Source organism: Dermochelys coriacea, chromosome 11, assembly GCF_009764565.3.
Source record: "Dermochelys coriacea isolate rDerCor1 chromosome 11, rDerCor1.pri.v4, whole genome shotgun sequence".
Taxonomy (NCBI): Eukaryota; Metazoa; Chordata; order Testudines; family Dermochelyidae; genus Dermochelys; species Dermochelys coriacea.
In genome coordinates, this window is record NC_050078.2 from 41516086 (window position 1) to 41532471 (window position 16386).

At 38.8% G+C, this 16386-nt stretch overlaps 1 protein-coding gene and 1 long non-coding RNA gene across 10 annotated transcripts in view; one reads left to right on the forward strand and one right to left on the reverse strand.

The window, feature by feature from the left end:
* LOC119863665 (neurabin-1-like) overlaps nt 1-16386 on the reverse strand; it is an 89375-nt gene that overhangs the window by 16118 nt on the left and 56871 nt on the right. For 5 of the 9 annotated variants that reach the window (XR_006277994.1, XM_043505286.1, XM_038422402.2 and 2 more), the window contains exons 16-17: nt 16045-16243; nt 7618-7734 (exon numbers count right to left, since the gene is read on the reverse strand). Coding sequence is in view for 7 of the 9 variants with exons in the window: in XM_043505286.1 (XP_043361221.1) it covers nt 7618-7734; nt 16045-16243 (316 nt within the window). In the remaining 2 variants the exon portion in view is untranslated. The remainder of the gene's footprint in view (nt 1-7617; nt 7735-16044; nt 16244-16386) is intronic. The other 4 variants (XM_043505288.1, XM_038422405.2, XM_043505289.1 and 1 more) reach the window with 2 other exon arrangements.
* On the forward strand, nt 135-5219 carry LOC122458118. The gene is made up of 2 exons (XR_006277997.1): nt 135-307; nt 2322-5219. It is a non-coding gene; the product is annotated as an uncharacterized LOC122458118 (long non-coding RNA).

Genomic DNA, 16386 nt, shown 5'->3' on the forward strand with positions numbered 1-16386 from the left:
CACCTTTGATCCGAGATTTTCATTAGCAGTGTCTGTTCAGTCTACACGTGCAGTGTTGATATCCTTGTGTCCGCATGAAGGCTGTATCAGGGAAGAGGTTTCCCACACCTTTAATGAATCTTACAGTTGTTGTAGAGTGAGCAAACAGCAAGAACCCTCAATTGCAGAAAGAAAAGTTGTTAAGGTGGCCAAATGAACCTTAAGAGAACTTACTGAAATTTTCTTTAATCGCAACAAGCAGAAGCTACATGGATTTAGGAACAATTTTCCAGAGTGCACATCAGTTACTAAATCCCCACTTTTGAAGGTAAGCATTTCTGGTTGAATCTTTCCTATAATTTAGAAATATCTGCTGTAACTCTGCAGAACAGGCCAACCAATTCCTACAAAAGGAGGTAGAGAATTTTCAGATTGCGATGCAGCAGTCGACTGGTATCCTGGGGGAGAAGCTGAGGAACAAGTGGAAGATTTATTGTTGGACAAAGACCTAGGTGAAACAGGCAAGGAAACTATGCCTATCTCGACCACATCCGGACTATTAGGACAACTCTGGCCTTGTCCTGTTAGATTTTGTTCACAATTCTGACATTAAAGCTGCCGGGGAAACGCATAAAAGCTTCTTCGTCCTAAGGACAAGGAAGGCACTTAACAGAACAGATGACATTTCCTGTTCATAGCAATGGTGAAGAGCTCCACCTCTGGGAATCCCCAATTCCCATTTGCAGTCCTGAGGGGGTGGGGTGGGAGGTGGAAACCTGCTGGGAGCATCGACATTCACATTTTGCCTGCCCAGGAAATACATTGCTGAAATTCTTAGGTGTTTTTTTTTTTAAAATGCAGTAGTTTCATAACCTTATTGCTTTGGCACAGAGGGAAAGGGATCTCACTCCTCCATGCCGATTGATCTAAAACATGCAGGCTGCACTGTCCGTCATGAATCTGTCTGATGAGAGGCAAAAAACGGGGGGAAGGCACTTCTGACTGCTCTGAGCTCTAACAGGTTGATATGGAGGATGGTTTATTGAGGTGACCCCCCGCCCTGTACCATGAGAGCATCGAAGTGTTATCTCTAGCCTAACAGAGATAATCTGTTGCTAGTTACCCTTAGTATAAGCTGAAGGAAGGGAACTTTCTTCCCCTATACTGCAGTGGTCCTTCCACCAATTTAGGGAGTGCTTCACCTGTTGAAAGAACTGACACCCATTTGTCCAGGCTATGTCCCTTTGGTGAGCAAACTGATCTGAGCCATCCTGGAAATAAGAAAGAGTAATCTCACATATTCTGTCACAAAGGTGCAAGCCACCATGTGACCTAGAAGTTGAAGACAGTTTCTGACGGCTCCCTTGAATCGTTCAGACAAGGCTTGACAGTGTCATCAATCTATTCATGAGAAGGAAGGACTTGGACACCAAAGAATCCAAGGACGCCCTATAAATCGTATGTTCTGTACAGGAGTCAGATAGTCTCAAATTCAACTGAAGGCCCAAGTCCAAGAAGAAAGGAAGTGCCCTCAGCATGACAGCCAACACCTCTTGGTACAACTGACCCTTGAACAACCAGTCATCAAGGTATGCAATACTACAATTGCCTGATAACACAGGTAGGTGGCCACTACCAACTGAACCTTTGAGAACACTCCCTTTGCTGAGGAGGAGTACCCAGTACTGAAAATGGACCTGACCTATGACAAAAATGCAGGAATTTTCTGTGGTATGGATGTTTCTCTGTGTGCAAGTATGAAGGCTGAAAACCAAACCCTTGAATTTAGAGAAGGAACTATAGCAGTCAGAGTCACCATCTTGAACTTTTGAGACTTCATGAATTTGTGTAAGGAGTCTTAAATCCAAGATCGCTGTCCAACCTCCATTTTACTTTGACACAAGCAAGTATATTGAGTAGAAGCCCCTTTCCTTGTGCTGATCAGGGTCTGACCATCACCCCCAAGATGAAAAAGGGAGTTTACCTCCTGTGAGGGGGTCCCTGAAGAGAGATAGGGAAGGTGAATGAGGAGGAGGAGGAAGATAAAATGGATAATGTAACTTGATACTATTTCCAGTATCCATTTGTCCAAGGTGATTCACTCCCACACTTGCCAGAAATGGAAAAGTTAGTCTTCAAATGGGCAGGGGGAGAGGCCGACAAATAGTTGCAGCTGACATGCTAAAAGACAAAAAGTCTGCTGTGAACTTGCATCAGGTGGGTTAGTGGATCTTTCTCTGGAACCTTTCTTGGAAGTTCCACTACTCTCTGAAACCCAGAGCTTTGCATCAGGCAGGATCTTTGGGACGACTGCTATCTACTGAATTTTCTTTTGTTTGCAGGAGTGTAGCTGCCCAATGAACATAATGAGGCCCTGGAAGCTGCAACAATTTGTCTGTATCCTCCATGAACAACTTCAGTCATCAAACAGGAAATCCTTTACCATATTCAGGACTTCTCTGGGGAAACCAGACAACTGTAGCCAAGATGCCCTGTGCATCACCACTGTCGTGGAAATGGAGTAGGCTACAGTATCTGCATCATCCAGAGCTGCCTGGAAGGATGTCCTCGTCCCTTATCAATGGTAGTTTGACATTATTTCCTTTGGTCTGGAGGAAGGTGTTGAATGAAAACTGAATTTTGCATAATTTGTGAAGTTATATTTAGCCATCAGTTCCTGTAATTCATGATGCAGAATTTTATGGTTGTAGATTAATAAGATTTCCTTCCTAAAAAGTCCAGGCACTTCTGGGCTGTCATACAAGGGGGAGTCAGCTTATACCATTTGTTCACTGGTGTCTACTAGAGAGTTGGGCAGAGGGTGGGAAAATAGAAACTCAGAGTCCTTGGTGGGAACATAATACTTTATCGGCTCTCTCAAACACAGGTGTTACTGTGGCCAGTGTTTGCCAAATGGTTTTTGCAGGTTCCAGCAGAGCCTCACCCGATAGGAAGGGCAACCCTGGATGGTGTTACGGAGTGAACAATATCCAACAGCTTCTGTCGTGATTCTTTGATCTCCTTGAGAGGTATCTGTAGGGAGTCTTCCATATGTTTAATGAGGTCTTGAAATCGCTGACCATCATTGGCCAAAGGAGGACGCATCATTACCACCTCTTTGGGTGATGAGGATAAGATGGTAGTCTGAGGGGTTGCTTCTTCATATGCCCTTGCCTCCAGATCCTCAAACCTTTCCTCTTGTTGAGTGATGTGATGGGAGATCAGAAGCTTGAGTCTCCCCCAACATCCCAGTGGGAGACAGTTGAGGCGTTGGAGAACTGTTGACAGTAAGCTATCCAGGGGTCCCAATATGGCCACTGAGCACCATATCTGGTGGGGCAGGCAACCAGGGTTGTTTCCACCAAGAATGATGAGTTTCCTAGAAATCCTCTCTGTCTCTTTGAGAAAGAGGTTCCTATGTGGGTACACAGGAGAATCTTGGACAGAGATTAGTGATACTGAAGGGAGATCTCCATCACTCTTCATCCTCTAATTGGGGAACTCCAACTGAAGAAGGAGGTGAATCAAAGAGGTATATGGGTCCATGACAGAGTGATTCTCGGTACTGATGGAGACTCTGGTTCCATAAGTCCTTTGGGTACTTAAAGTCTTGCAATACTGAGCAGAATCGTGGTAACCATTTTTGTACCAAAGGCATGGTATGCTCATCCCTGCAGGATGGTACTGAGAGTTTCACATGCTTTGCAGAAGGCGCTGATGTAGATGAAACTTAGTCATACATGGTACTGAAGAACCCAACAGGGGTACTGGAAGAAGGGTTAAGTCCAGTGGTACTGATCTTAGGTATTTGTTCTGGCCATTTCTGCTAAGCGGTACCGGGTTCTTCTCAGAGACGTGCTTACCCTCAGAGGTACATGATTTTCCCCCTTGTCTTTATCGGAGAAGATATTTGCCTCTATAGTAATGACTCTCAAGGTTGAAGAAGCTGTTCACCTGCTCAGAGAATGAGGTCATTCTGAGGTACACTCCTTAATAGGAGAGTTAAAGAACCTCTTTTGGGGACCTTTAGAGAAGGTCTCTGAAGCTTTCCCTTTTCTGGGGGGAGTACTGCACTGAGCTTGAAGGGGTGCTAGATACCCCCAGATATTGATTTACTGAGGGGAGGAGAGGATGTTCTGACCTGGGTCTGAAGTGAGACAAAATGACTGCTCTACCATTAACAGCCACAGCTTGATTTCCTGGACTTTTAGAGGCCTGGATTTGAGGGCTAAACAGAAGTGCAATGTGCAGCTTCCCTAGGCAGCAAATGCACTTAAAGTGTCTATTGTTGACCAGAATGACCTCTAACCAAGGCAGTGTTTAAACCTCGGTGAACTGGGCATAACCCTTTCAGGGACAAGCTCCCTGGAGGAAACAAAACAAATCTGTTAAATAACCAGTTGAACTCACTACAAACTAACAAACTCACTAACTAAAAGTAAAATAAATTAAGCTAGACCAAAGTAAGCAAGTAACTGAGACACGCCCAATGCAGATACACTAAGTTCTGTCTCCGTCTGAGGCAGCTGAGAAGGAACTGAGGGCTATTTGCCTGCAAGCCTGATATAGCCTTGGTCTGGAGCATGAGGATCTTAACAGTGAATGAACAAGCTGAATGAACACTGCTAATGAAAAATCTCCAAACAAAGGCTCATGGGGCACATGCATACCTGGCCACTGACCAAAAGAAGAATCTAAATTAGTTTAAGATATTACCAAAATTCCAACACTCTCCCCAATTTGACATACTGTTGCTATGACAAACTCTGACCTCGGGATATAGTATACTGCCTTAGATTCTGCTCAATTAAAGCAATTTAAAACATAGCTTCAAGTAAATATTATTTCCCTTGCAAGTGTTGCATCACAAGAATTTTTTTTTTTAAATTAACTGGGCCCACAAACAACACGGAAGTGCCTCAGCTGATTGCTCCCCAACCAGTCACTAAATGATAGCCCAGTTTTCCTCTATCTTCACTGAGGAAATGGCTTAAAGCATGGCCGGACTTTTCTTTTTATGAAAACTGAAAAGCAGCAAAACGAGGAAGTGTCAGGGTGAGCAAATGCCCTTTTAGGAAAAAAAACAAAAAAAAAAAACAGCTACAAGTATGTTAATTTTTAACATTTAAGGATCGCTAACTGACCCTCTCCTTTTCACAGGCCGATGTGCTGTCCCTGGCTGTCTGTACATCAGTAGGAGTGAAGCCAGTCACAGGAGCTATTGCTGGGAAAGCAGCTCGTGCTTGCACAAAAAGACGACTGCCAATTCAAAGAACAGGATCCAAGAGAGTTGTGGAGAGTGGATATAAGGGAGAGCAACTTTTCTCACCCCAAAGTATGTGGGCAATATTGAGAGTGACCGAGGATAAGACCCCGCAGTGCACAAAGAGTATAAGGAGATGGTGAGACACCAGCAACAGATCAAAAGATTCCCAAGAGTGGACGAGGGGAGCACCTACATGCTGGGTGGTAACCAGTTCACTAGCAAGTCACTTGGGAAGTTCAATATGCAGGAATTGGTTTCACTGCAACTAGTCTGCAGAACTCCCCAAAAGCACTCCTCTTCATTCAGTTCTCTATATTTTTGAGAGAGTATTCTTGTGTTCTACCCTACCCCCAACTGCAGTAGAGGGAGGAGTCATAGGGTCAACCCCTTTCTCCAGCCAACTCACGCACCTTTAGGAGGTATTTCATCCCCAGACTGTTTGAGACTTTTAAAGGGCATGGAAGAGGTGTGTCGTGGTGTTTCCCTCTTTTCCAGCAGCTTTTTGAAGTAGAAGTTTATTCCTCTGAAGGCAGGGGACGCTCTTGTGGCTAGTTCCACCTCTGGTGATGATATATGAAACTACCCGAGCAAGGTGAGACTTCTACCTGTGAAGGAGGTGCTAAGTCCGAGGCCCTAGATGTCCAAAATTAATCTTTAAGAATAACCACAATTTGCCATTTATATAACCTGACCCTCACTTATACCAGAACTAATCATAATGAGTAGAAACAAATACTGCTTACTTTTTACCATGTAAAGTCATAATTCAGGAACAATTTTAATCTTTCTACTATGCATTTGCAGCTGCTGAGCAACACTTTTTATTTTTTTTTTTAAAACAATTGTACAAGTCATAGCAGAGTTTATGACAGATGCTAGTTTAACAGCCTCAAACTGACTACCAATGTTTCTGAAGTTGGAGAGCTGCAGGTAGAGGTAAAATACCTTTCTCATTGAAATGACTGTCTTCACGCACAAAAAAGCAGCAAGCTCAGTATTTCGGAGTACAAATTTTCTTGGGATAGGACAAGGATATTTAAGATAATTGCTAAAAAACTGCTGTTTAAAGATAACTTTCCCTTGTTGACATACAAAGCTTATACAAAATATCAAGCGAACAAGTAACAATACTGATACCATGAAACAGTACAAACTAGTACAATCTGTGTTCATACAGACAACTATTGCTGGAAGTCTAAAACTGCATTTGAATTTACTAAAAACTGCATTTGAAACTTAACGATCAAATACTCAAGAAAATATTGGGCTTCATAACAATTTTAAGCAAATCTGCATTACTTGACATTTTTAGCAGCATGAATTCCATCCACTAACCTCAAAAGAGCACAGTGCTTTCCAGCGATATGTACTAAGGTACCCTTGGGTTTTGATTAGAAATATGATCATTTCCCATAAAAAAAAACCATCAGAAATTATTCCAGTCCTGAAACATGTGACCAAGATATATTTTTAGACACCATGTAATTTTGTGCTAATGGACACAAACTTGTAGCATCATGCATAAAAGTCTATCTTTTTAGATAATAAATATCAGAATATATTTTAGCACTTTACCACTTTAATTTGGTTTAAGTTAATTATCTAACAGCATCAGATCATTCATGACCTGCTGTTAAAAATTTTCTTCAAACATTATCACTATCAGTTTAGCTGGCTTGAAGGCACTATAACTTGCATCTAAAAAGTGACTGAAATATAGTTTTTGTTCTTTTACTGTTTGTTCTATAAAACAATGACTAATTCCTTTAAACAGATATACTTTTTAAAAAGTATAAAAGACTAGATTAAGTCGAAGATTTCAGCTGAAGGCAAAGAAGGTTAGTGTTTAGAAAAAGAACTGACTTTTAAATAGATTAAATGCTTTTTATAGATTAAATAAATCTAAATAGTTTGGTATCTTATACATGAAAAATAAATTTAAACATACACTGATGTGAGGCAAGTTGAAAAATGCTGCAAATTTCATTCACTCACTCAAATTTTTGCTTTTACATATCTTTGAAATTCATAATTGTAATTTATTGTACAGTATTACTACCAATTAAAGCTATATTTGACTATAAATTGTGAAGCAAAGGGTAAAATTCCTCCGTAGGTTTTACCCCACAAAAGCTTATGCCCAAATAAATTTGTTAGTCTCTAAGGTTCCACAAGGATTCCTCATTGTTTTTTTCCTCCTTATAATCCGAGTCCTTAATTAAGTAACTACTTCTGTATTAAAGATTATGATAAAAAAATACTAAGATACTGTGATAACTATCTAGTTTCATATAAAACAAAGTCTATTATATTAGACAGTCTGTAGTACGAATGGTAACATCAACAAGACATAGACACACTTTGAAACTCACCTCATTTGAAGAGAAGGTTAAAGTGTGTGAACGCCCTGACAGATTTGGTTCTGTCACTAACCCTGACAGATCACAACTTGGCCTGCTATGGTATGAATCATCTATGACAATTCTACTCTGCAAACAAGTGAAAATAATGTTTTATTAACTGAACCCTTGGAACAGTAGATCACAAGGAGACATTCGAGTACCCTTGATACTTCGTAAAAAGAAATTAAACATGAGTTATCTATAAATTTTAGATCTACCATGTAGGAAATATGTTCACTTCATCAGGAGTCTTGACTTGTTTTTGCTGAACTCCCAAATTAACAAATATTATAGCTGAATATATATATATGAAGCCATTTTGGCAGTAATGCCACTTTATGCAGCAAGTCAGTCACGTTAAAGTTAAATAGAGTTGAGCCAGGTCAGTACTTGGAAAGGATATTTCAAAGGTACATCCAGGTCATGCAGTAAGTGGTTAGAAATTCAGCTGGTGGAATTATTCCCTCTGAATTTGTATGGAACTAAAGACACAGCATGGTATTATGGGACACTGAATATACTGTCTTTTGAATGACACAATGCTAAAATCCCAACCACTTATGATCATGAAGGTTTCCCTACCACAACAGTAACCCCGTGGCCTTGGGAAAATACCTACTCTTGTAATAATACTTAAAATTCCCCCTGAAGTTTTAATAATCTTGTCTTAAACTGTTGTATGGTAATGCTACATACTTAAACGGTATCCTCATTTCATCCTGGAAGTGGCTGCATTTCCACAGTGGATAAAGTGATCAATGCATAGTTAGGTCTGTAAAGTACATTGGACTGCAAAGTATTACATAATTGTATAATATCAGCAGGAGGAACTTAAGAGGAGATATAGCTGCACTGTTCTGGTATTTTTTAAGAAATTAACTCCATTAAGACAAGATGTGTCAAGACTTCTATTTATAACCAGTTTCAGCCAAGATGGCTATACATAGTAAGAGCCCTATTTTTGTACTGAGCTGAACTGAACACTACATTTTAGAATGCAAGTTAAATGATTTTTCAGGAATCTTCACAACAAATGCTTTGTCTGTCTTAATGTGGTAACATTTACAGCAGCCACTCCACTGGATAATCTACATACAAGTTAATACATTCTTCTAATTATCTCCCAAATAGTAAATTGTGGTGAACATATTCTTAAGTACTTGCCATAAGTGACTACACCTACTATACTATTATTCAATATTTCTGACTATACATTGTTACTCAAGTAAATTTCAGGTTTAAAACAACTAATGTAAACATAACTTTTTATATTTAGCAAATGTTTAATCTTCATACTGTTAAACTTTTAACCTACTTAGATCAGTTACTACATTTAGTATGTGCTTAGTCAGGAAAGCATTTTCATCTATAGGTCTTGGCAAGGAGCAGAGAACTAGAGCGTTCTGGGTTCAAATTTAGCTGCAGCCACTAACCGACACCTTGGACAAGTCACCTGACCTCTTCTTTTGACTCAGTCACCTTAGCTGTAAAGTAAAGATAAAACTAAAGGCCTCACAAAAAACAGATATTGTCACTGAAACTTTTCAGAATAAGCCACAGGATAAACTCAGCATTCTGAACAAAGAAGTTCCTAAAAGAACAGGTTTTTAGGATCTGTAATTAAGCCCCTAGTTACAATCTTATTTTTATCTTGCTGAAATAGAATTCACTGAGGCATGTGACCAAATGAAGTTAGTCTTGCACTTTAAAAGTGCTTTTGATTACAAAAGCAAAATAAGAGTTGCACATGCAGGACTAAATTTTGCTCCCAAATACGTACCTGCTAGTCCACTGGAGATGTGTGCGCTTGTGGAGGGCAGCAATGATCTCCATAGTATATTACTGTATATATTTAACAGCATCCCTTCAACTCTGATTACTGCAACCTCCACCACTTTGGTCTTGACACCCATTTCACCTTTCTCTGGTCAGTGCAAAATGCTTTTGTCAAGGACACAAGTCTTATATATTGCTTTGACCAAGACACTTTAAAAAAAAAAAAAAAATCTCACCACTGGTCCTCCTTTGGGTTATTTATCAAATTAAGACTCCTTTGTTTTCAAAGCTTCTCCTCAGTCAATTCTAATTGGTAGGGTTGTCATGCAATAACCATACACTTATAATTAATGTCTTATGCCACAGACTAAACTAAACTGATTTGTAAAGACATTTTTCTTAATTTGTTTTCTTTATGGTGTCACTGGACTAAGTTAAGGTTGTTTGGGTCCTTTACTTATATATTTCCATACTTGACAATGGATTTTTTAAGTTTAACTTTAACTCTGAATATCCAGAGTTTATAATGCCTATTTTGGGAATAATTACTTCATCCTTGTGTTGTATTTTATCTGGTATTACAGATATGTACTCTAACCTTACTTAACATAGTTCTCTCTCTCACTGGGATTCTCCTATCATTCTCTCTTTTGGAGAGGTGGGGGTGGGGAGGAGGATGTAGGGGGGAGGGTGGGATTATTTTAAATCTGTACATGCTTCTTAGTAAGGGTTGCTCTTAGTATCAGCCCAGATCTCCGGTTTTACTAGTTACTTTAGATTTTAGGGTCTGTTGTAGCCTTCCAGATACACAAAATGTTATCTGTAATTCTACAATCTGATGACTCCTTTTACCAAGTAACAAAGCAATTCCAACCAGACTATTTGGGAGTCTCTCTCCCTCTCTCTCCAAGACAGCAACATCATTCCTAGTAGCATCTTCCTTACCTTCCTAGTAAGATTAAATAGAGATCTAAAGAAGGGCCACATTTTAGACAAACTATTAATAGGGGGAGAGATAGGAGTGACAGCAGAATATCAGAAAGAAAACAGATCCAATAAGGTTTCTCTCTCTACTAGTTGTAGCTGCTTCATGTCACTTAATTTATAGGCAACTTCCTGTTCAGGATTCGTAAGTGAGGATGCAGAATGCTATCCATAGTATCATCAATTAAGAATTAGAACAGTGGCGCACAGCATTGACGGAAGAGTCTTTGTAGTGCAACTGTGCACATTCCACTGAGAGAATTAAGTGGTCTGAAAAAAGCCTTTCGATGTATACTGTTTTCATTTAAGTGTTATTTTAAAAACACAAACAGTCCCGTCACAGTGGTTAAACTGACAAAAAGTATGTTCTGAATTTAGTTTAAAAAGCAAGTACTTTTCAGATTATACATTGTATAGTAGTTAATACATTATTTTTTGTAGGGCTGTCAATTCATTGTAGTTAATGCATGCGATTAATGCAAAACAAATTAGATTAAAAATAGCTGAGATTAATTGCAGTTTTAATTGAACTGTTAAACAATAATAGAATGCCAATTTAAATTTATAAATATTTTTGGATGTTTTTCTACATTTTCAAATATGTTGATATCAATTACAACACAGAATACAAAGTATACAGTGCTCATTTAATATTTTTATTACAAATATTTGCACTGAAAAAAGATGAACAAAAGAAATAATATTTTTTAATTCACCTCATACAGGTCCACTCAGTCCTACTTCTTGTTCAGCCAATCACTAAAACAAACAAGTTAGTTTACTATTATGTGAGATAATGCTGCCTGCATCTTATTTATAATGTTGCCTGAAAGTGAACATAGGGATCTGAATGGCAGTGTTGTAGAGGGTGTTGCAAGGTATTTACGTGCCAGATAAGCTAAACATGCATATCCCTTTCATGCTTTGGCTTATAGATTGTAAAGTTTTACATTTTTTTTTTTTTGAGTGCAGTTATGTAAAAAAAATTAAAAGCTACCTTTGTAAGTTGCACTTTCATGATAATGTGATTGCACTACAGTACTTGTATAAGATCAATTGAAAGGGACTTTTTTTCATTTTTTACAGTGCAAACATTTGTAAGAAAAATTATAATATAAAGTGAGCACTGTACACTTGTATTCTGTATTGTAACTGAAATCAATATATTTGAAAATGTATAAAACATCTAAAATATGTATAATAAATTTAAATTGTTATTCTATTATTGTTTAACAGTGCAAATAAAACTGTGATTAATCATGACTGTTTTTTAATCTTGTGATTAATTGCGATTTTTAAAAATCATTTGACAGCCCTAATTAATTGTATCATAGCTGCATCCATGGCTCTAATCAGATCAAGGTTCCTTTGTGCTGGGTTCTGTATAAAGACTTGACTCCATACTTTTTAATACTTGATTACCTGCAAATGCTTTACGTGAATATTAATATGTTCACGGGGAAAAAGGAGGAAAATTTTAAGTAAATAATAAATTTCACTAAAAGTTTATACCTTATTAGGAAAGCTATCCTTCCTGCATAAATTCTCAGAAAAAAAATTCTGCAAGAACTCTGGAGTGGTGTAAATGATCTCATTTCACATTTGTTCCATAAAAATTAAAGAATTTAGTAAGATGATGATATATAAATATATGACACTACAATGTTTTTCATAGCAATAAAGTATTGTTCGGCAATGTGTGGAATATTTGTGTGCCTGGCTAGAAGCTTAGGAGGCAGTGCAAAAAATATCTAAGTTACAGCAAACACTATACAAGTTAATTATTATCTAAAATACCTATGTGAATGGTATACACACACCGTGGGCTCTACCACAGGAAAGGACTGTAAGTAAAGTAGTATTAGGAACAACAACACTGAGTAACTTGTCAATCTCAAAGGGCAAACTACCGAACAGACAGTTGAAGCATGTTGGCAGGACAGTGTAGGAAAGTTTGTACTATGATGCCCTTGTTACGCCTGAGAATACAATACTTAAGTCTCCAAAGTGGTCACCTTTCACAAACATTAACTTCTCTTCAATTTAGAAAAATTGCTCTTAACCAAGTGAAAAAATCCTAATGCTAGAGTAGTTATACACATTATCAAAAGATTAAATACTACATTTACAGATTCTCACACAAGAGAATAATCAGATATAGTTCTTACCATTCTTTCAGAGTTCCTACTTTCCACTACACATCTACGCCAATAGAACGCGACCCGATATAACACGAATTCGGATATAACACGGTAAAGCGCATTAAAGGGCTCTGGGGGTCGGGCTGCGCGCTCTGGCGGATCAGCATGTCTGGCTCCAACATGCTGCTCTGAGCGGCATGTTAAGGGTGCCGGGCCGGGGCAAGGGGTTGGATAAGGAGCAGATGTCTGGGGGGTGGGGTGGGGGTGGTTGTCAGGGGACAGGGAGTGGGGTTGGATGGTTCTGAGGGAGGGGCGGTCAGGGGCATTGGATAGGGTGTGGGAGGGGTCAGATACAGGTTGGGCTCCTGGGGGTGATTAGGGAGGGGAGGGTCTCTGGAGGGGGCGGTCAAGGGACAAGGCGCAGGGGGGCTTAGATAGGGGGTGAGGTCCTGGGAGGGGGTCCTCTGGAGTAGGTAGTCAGGGAACAAGGAGGGAGGAGTGGATGGGTCAGGGATTCTGAGGGGTCAGTCAGGGGGCAGGAAGTGACTATTAACGGAAATGCTCAAGGCCAAAGCAAGTTTGATATAACACGGTTTCACCTATAACGCAGTAAGACTTTTTGGCTCCTGAGAACCGCATTATATCGGGGTAGAGGTGTATTTCTTTTAAACAATGTATTTTCATGACTTCTCCACAATGGCTGTAAAATTATTACCAACAAGTAATAAATATTACACAACCAAACTCAACAATATTATTCCCCTGGAAAAGGTGTAATGGGAAATTTGTCCATTTCTTGTGTTTCTTAAATGACAATGCGCATTACTGGATACTCAACTCAGCTACATCTCCATCTTAAACCTAATTTTAGAAGAAAATAAAAATTATTTGTCCAAAACCTTATTATTTGTCATTCAGTTAATAAAATTTGATTACTAACTACCTGAGTTAGCAGTTGCTGTGTCTCCACTAAGCCAGAAAAGGAAACCACAAAGCTGATCTTGGTGGGACTGTTACAATATTTGGTATCCCACTGAGTGTGGATTTAAGGCCAGTCAGTACACAGGTAACAGTTAAAGAATGGGTGTCAACTTCCACCACTAGGGGCCTCTACAGAGTAGGCAGTGACTAGCTAAAGACTGCTGTGCCCTCCAGGCAGAAAAAAAAACTGTCTCACAGACCAAGAAAAAAGCCAAGAGCAACCATCAAGACTAAGATATGAGAGAAGGGAATGGGAGGTGGAACCAGTTGGCAGTGGGACACAATCTACTGGAAAGTTGAAAGTGATAATGAACGGGATGAAGAGTTATGGGGTGGAGGAGAATCAGTTGTGGGTCTGGAGGGGAAGAGATGAGAGATCCCCAGAGGCACAGAAAGTGAAGGCTGTCAATACAGGTGAGAACAGGCTCAGCATCTGCTACCCGAGTATGCTTTAAGTAGGGCATGTGCTGGCACATCACAGCACTGGGCTTTCTGCCACCCATCAATAAAACTATTACTCCAGGGGAAAGGGTTACATAGAGAGAACTGCAGGGTTTATCACGCCTCAAATGGTTCATGAAATGCTGAACTGCCATACACTACTGGTACCCAAACACTTTAGGCACATTCTATCATTTCTTGTTTAGAGAGGGTTTTGCAATATCATAAATAGATATCAATTGTAAATCCCTTATAAGTTATACATTAAAAATAACCTATTATTCACTAGGATATGCAAACTCACTCTAACAGAGGGCCTGGTGACCCCAAAGCCCTGGCTTATTTGGAGAAGCATCCCTGGGGGTGTGGAGGAAGGGAGATGCTATGGCTCCCACTACACAGATAATAAAAAAAAATACTGCACAAAATTCTTTAAACTAAAAGGCCAACGTATTCCACTTTAGGGATTCTCAAACTTCTCAGGGTAAGGACCAGATGATCACTTGAGAGAAAGACACAGAGATATCTTGCAATAAAACACTTTCCATCCTACTTACAAACTCACAGATCACTTCCCCTCCCACTTATAAGGATGCAGACCCCTTAACAGAGTCTTGTGACAACTACTGCAATTCTTTACATGAAAAACATCAGAACCGTTTTTAATGTATTTTCACTATATTTTCATGTAATTAGCAACTAGACAAGGAAAGCCAGCACTATGTTATCAGCAAACTCCACACATTTACCAGTGGCTTCTCTAAACTATAGTATAGAAAAACTCTGTTCTGTATGTTCCATATGGCCCTAGATTAAGTGGTAAAAAGGAGAATGTGAAAAAGCCCACTGTAGAGGACTGAAGACAAAAAAGTCAATTTTAGGAATTAAAACTGAATTTTGTGAAAGTTTAATATGTTTGGATTTTTTCTTGTCTGAGATTATAAACTACTAAGGGAACACAGGAATAAAGATAACAGATAAACAGGTAAATTAAAAATGGAATTTAGTGATGAGTATTTGTGTATCTGTTTTTAGATGTGTTTAGACAACAATCAGTGTTTTATGGAAATTACATTCACTTTAGACTTTAAATATAGCTAAATAAAAACTACTTAATGGGACATCAGAATTTCTAGTAAATTTCAGTTACTTCTTCCCAGCACCTCCACTTCCCCTAAGCCTAACAGTACCCTTACCCAAATAGTTCAGAATGTCAAGACAGAAACTTGATAGTAATAAATTGAATTATGTAGTATCACTTTTTACAGAATGTACGAAAAGCTTCTTTTTAAAAAGTTACTAAATCATTAGTAGAATTACTCAGTAGTAACTTTCAAAATAGCACTGTCAATGATGTAAGACAGCATTTCCCCTCTCCAATTTAGCAATGTGGGAATGGCTTGGGTGGTCACAATTCCCTACACCTATTTGCGACCCCAAATTGAGAAACTCAGTTTAAGGTATTTAAAAAACATTGGGTGAATTTTTCAAAAGCACCTAAGTGACTTAGAAGCTTAGCGCCCATTTTCAAAAGAAACTTTTTAAAAGTTCATCCATTTACAAGTTTTACTTTCTGTACTTGAAAGTTTAAGTAAAATTTATTTTATTTTTCCTTCTGGCATATATTGTTTCCTCAGCTCTGCTATCCCAGCCCTTTATGAATGCTGAAGTCAACAGGCACCATTTTAGTTTCCTTCCTTTTCTTCTGCATAAAGTTAGGTGGCCATCAAAAATATGCACAGTTTAAGGAGCTGTTAACTTGTGCACAACCAGCTGAAGGAACACAAAACAAAATACATTGTTTCTGAGCAGGACCTATTTAATTCCTTGGCAAAATATAAAGTAAGATGTTTAGAATTTGGAGGATAATTCTCACCACATTCTTATTTTATACAAACTCAAATGTTGGCTCTCAATTACTTACAGAATCTTGTAATCATTTCTCTTACTACCTGAAAACACTTAAAGTAAAAATTAGTATTCAAGATCCTAAATACTTAGAACTTGGACCCTGAATGAGTAAAACCATATAAAACCCAAATGTTCAAAATATAGCTTATTTGTGTACGTTTACCTTGGTTCTGTTTTTCTCTTGACCCTGTTCGAATACAGTGCCCTGTCCACTCTGAGAAAAGGTTAGGCTGCTACCGGAAACGTGAGGCTCTTTGTGACTGTCCCCAAACCAAGAGAAAGGTATGCAAGTAGGAACAGGAGAGTCTGAATCTGATGCAGATTGATTGTTGCCAGAGTCTTCCAATAACTCTCGGGAGCCTCTGAAATAAATAAATGGAATGATAATTGTTTTGCAATAACCTGCTGTATGTCTTTAATAATTGTCTAAATGGCATACAGTAACTCCCCATTTAACCTCCTCTCGCTTAATGTTGTTTCGATCTTACATCCCTGCTCAATTGCA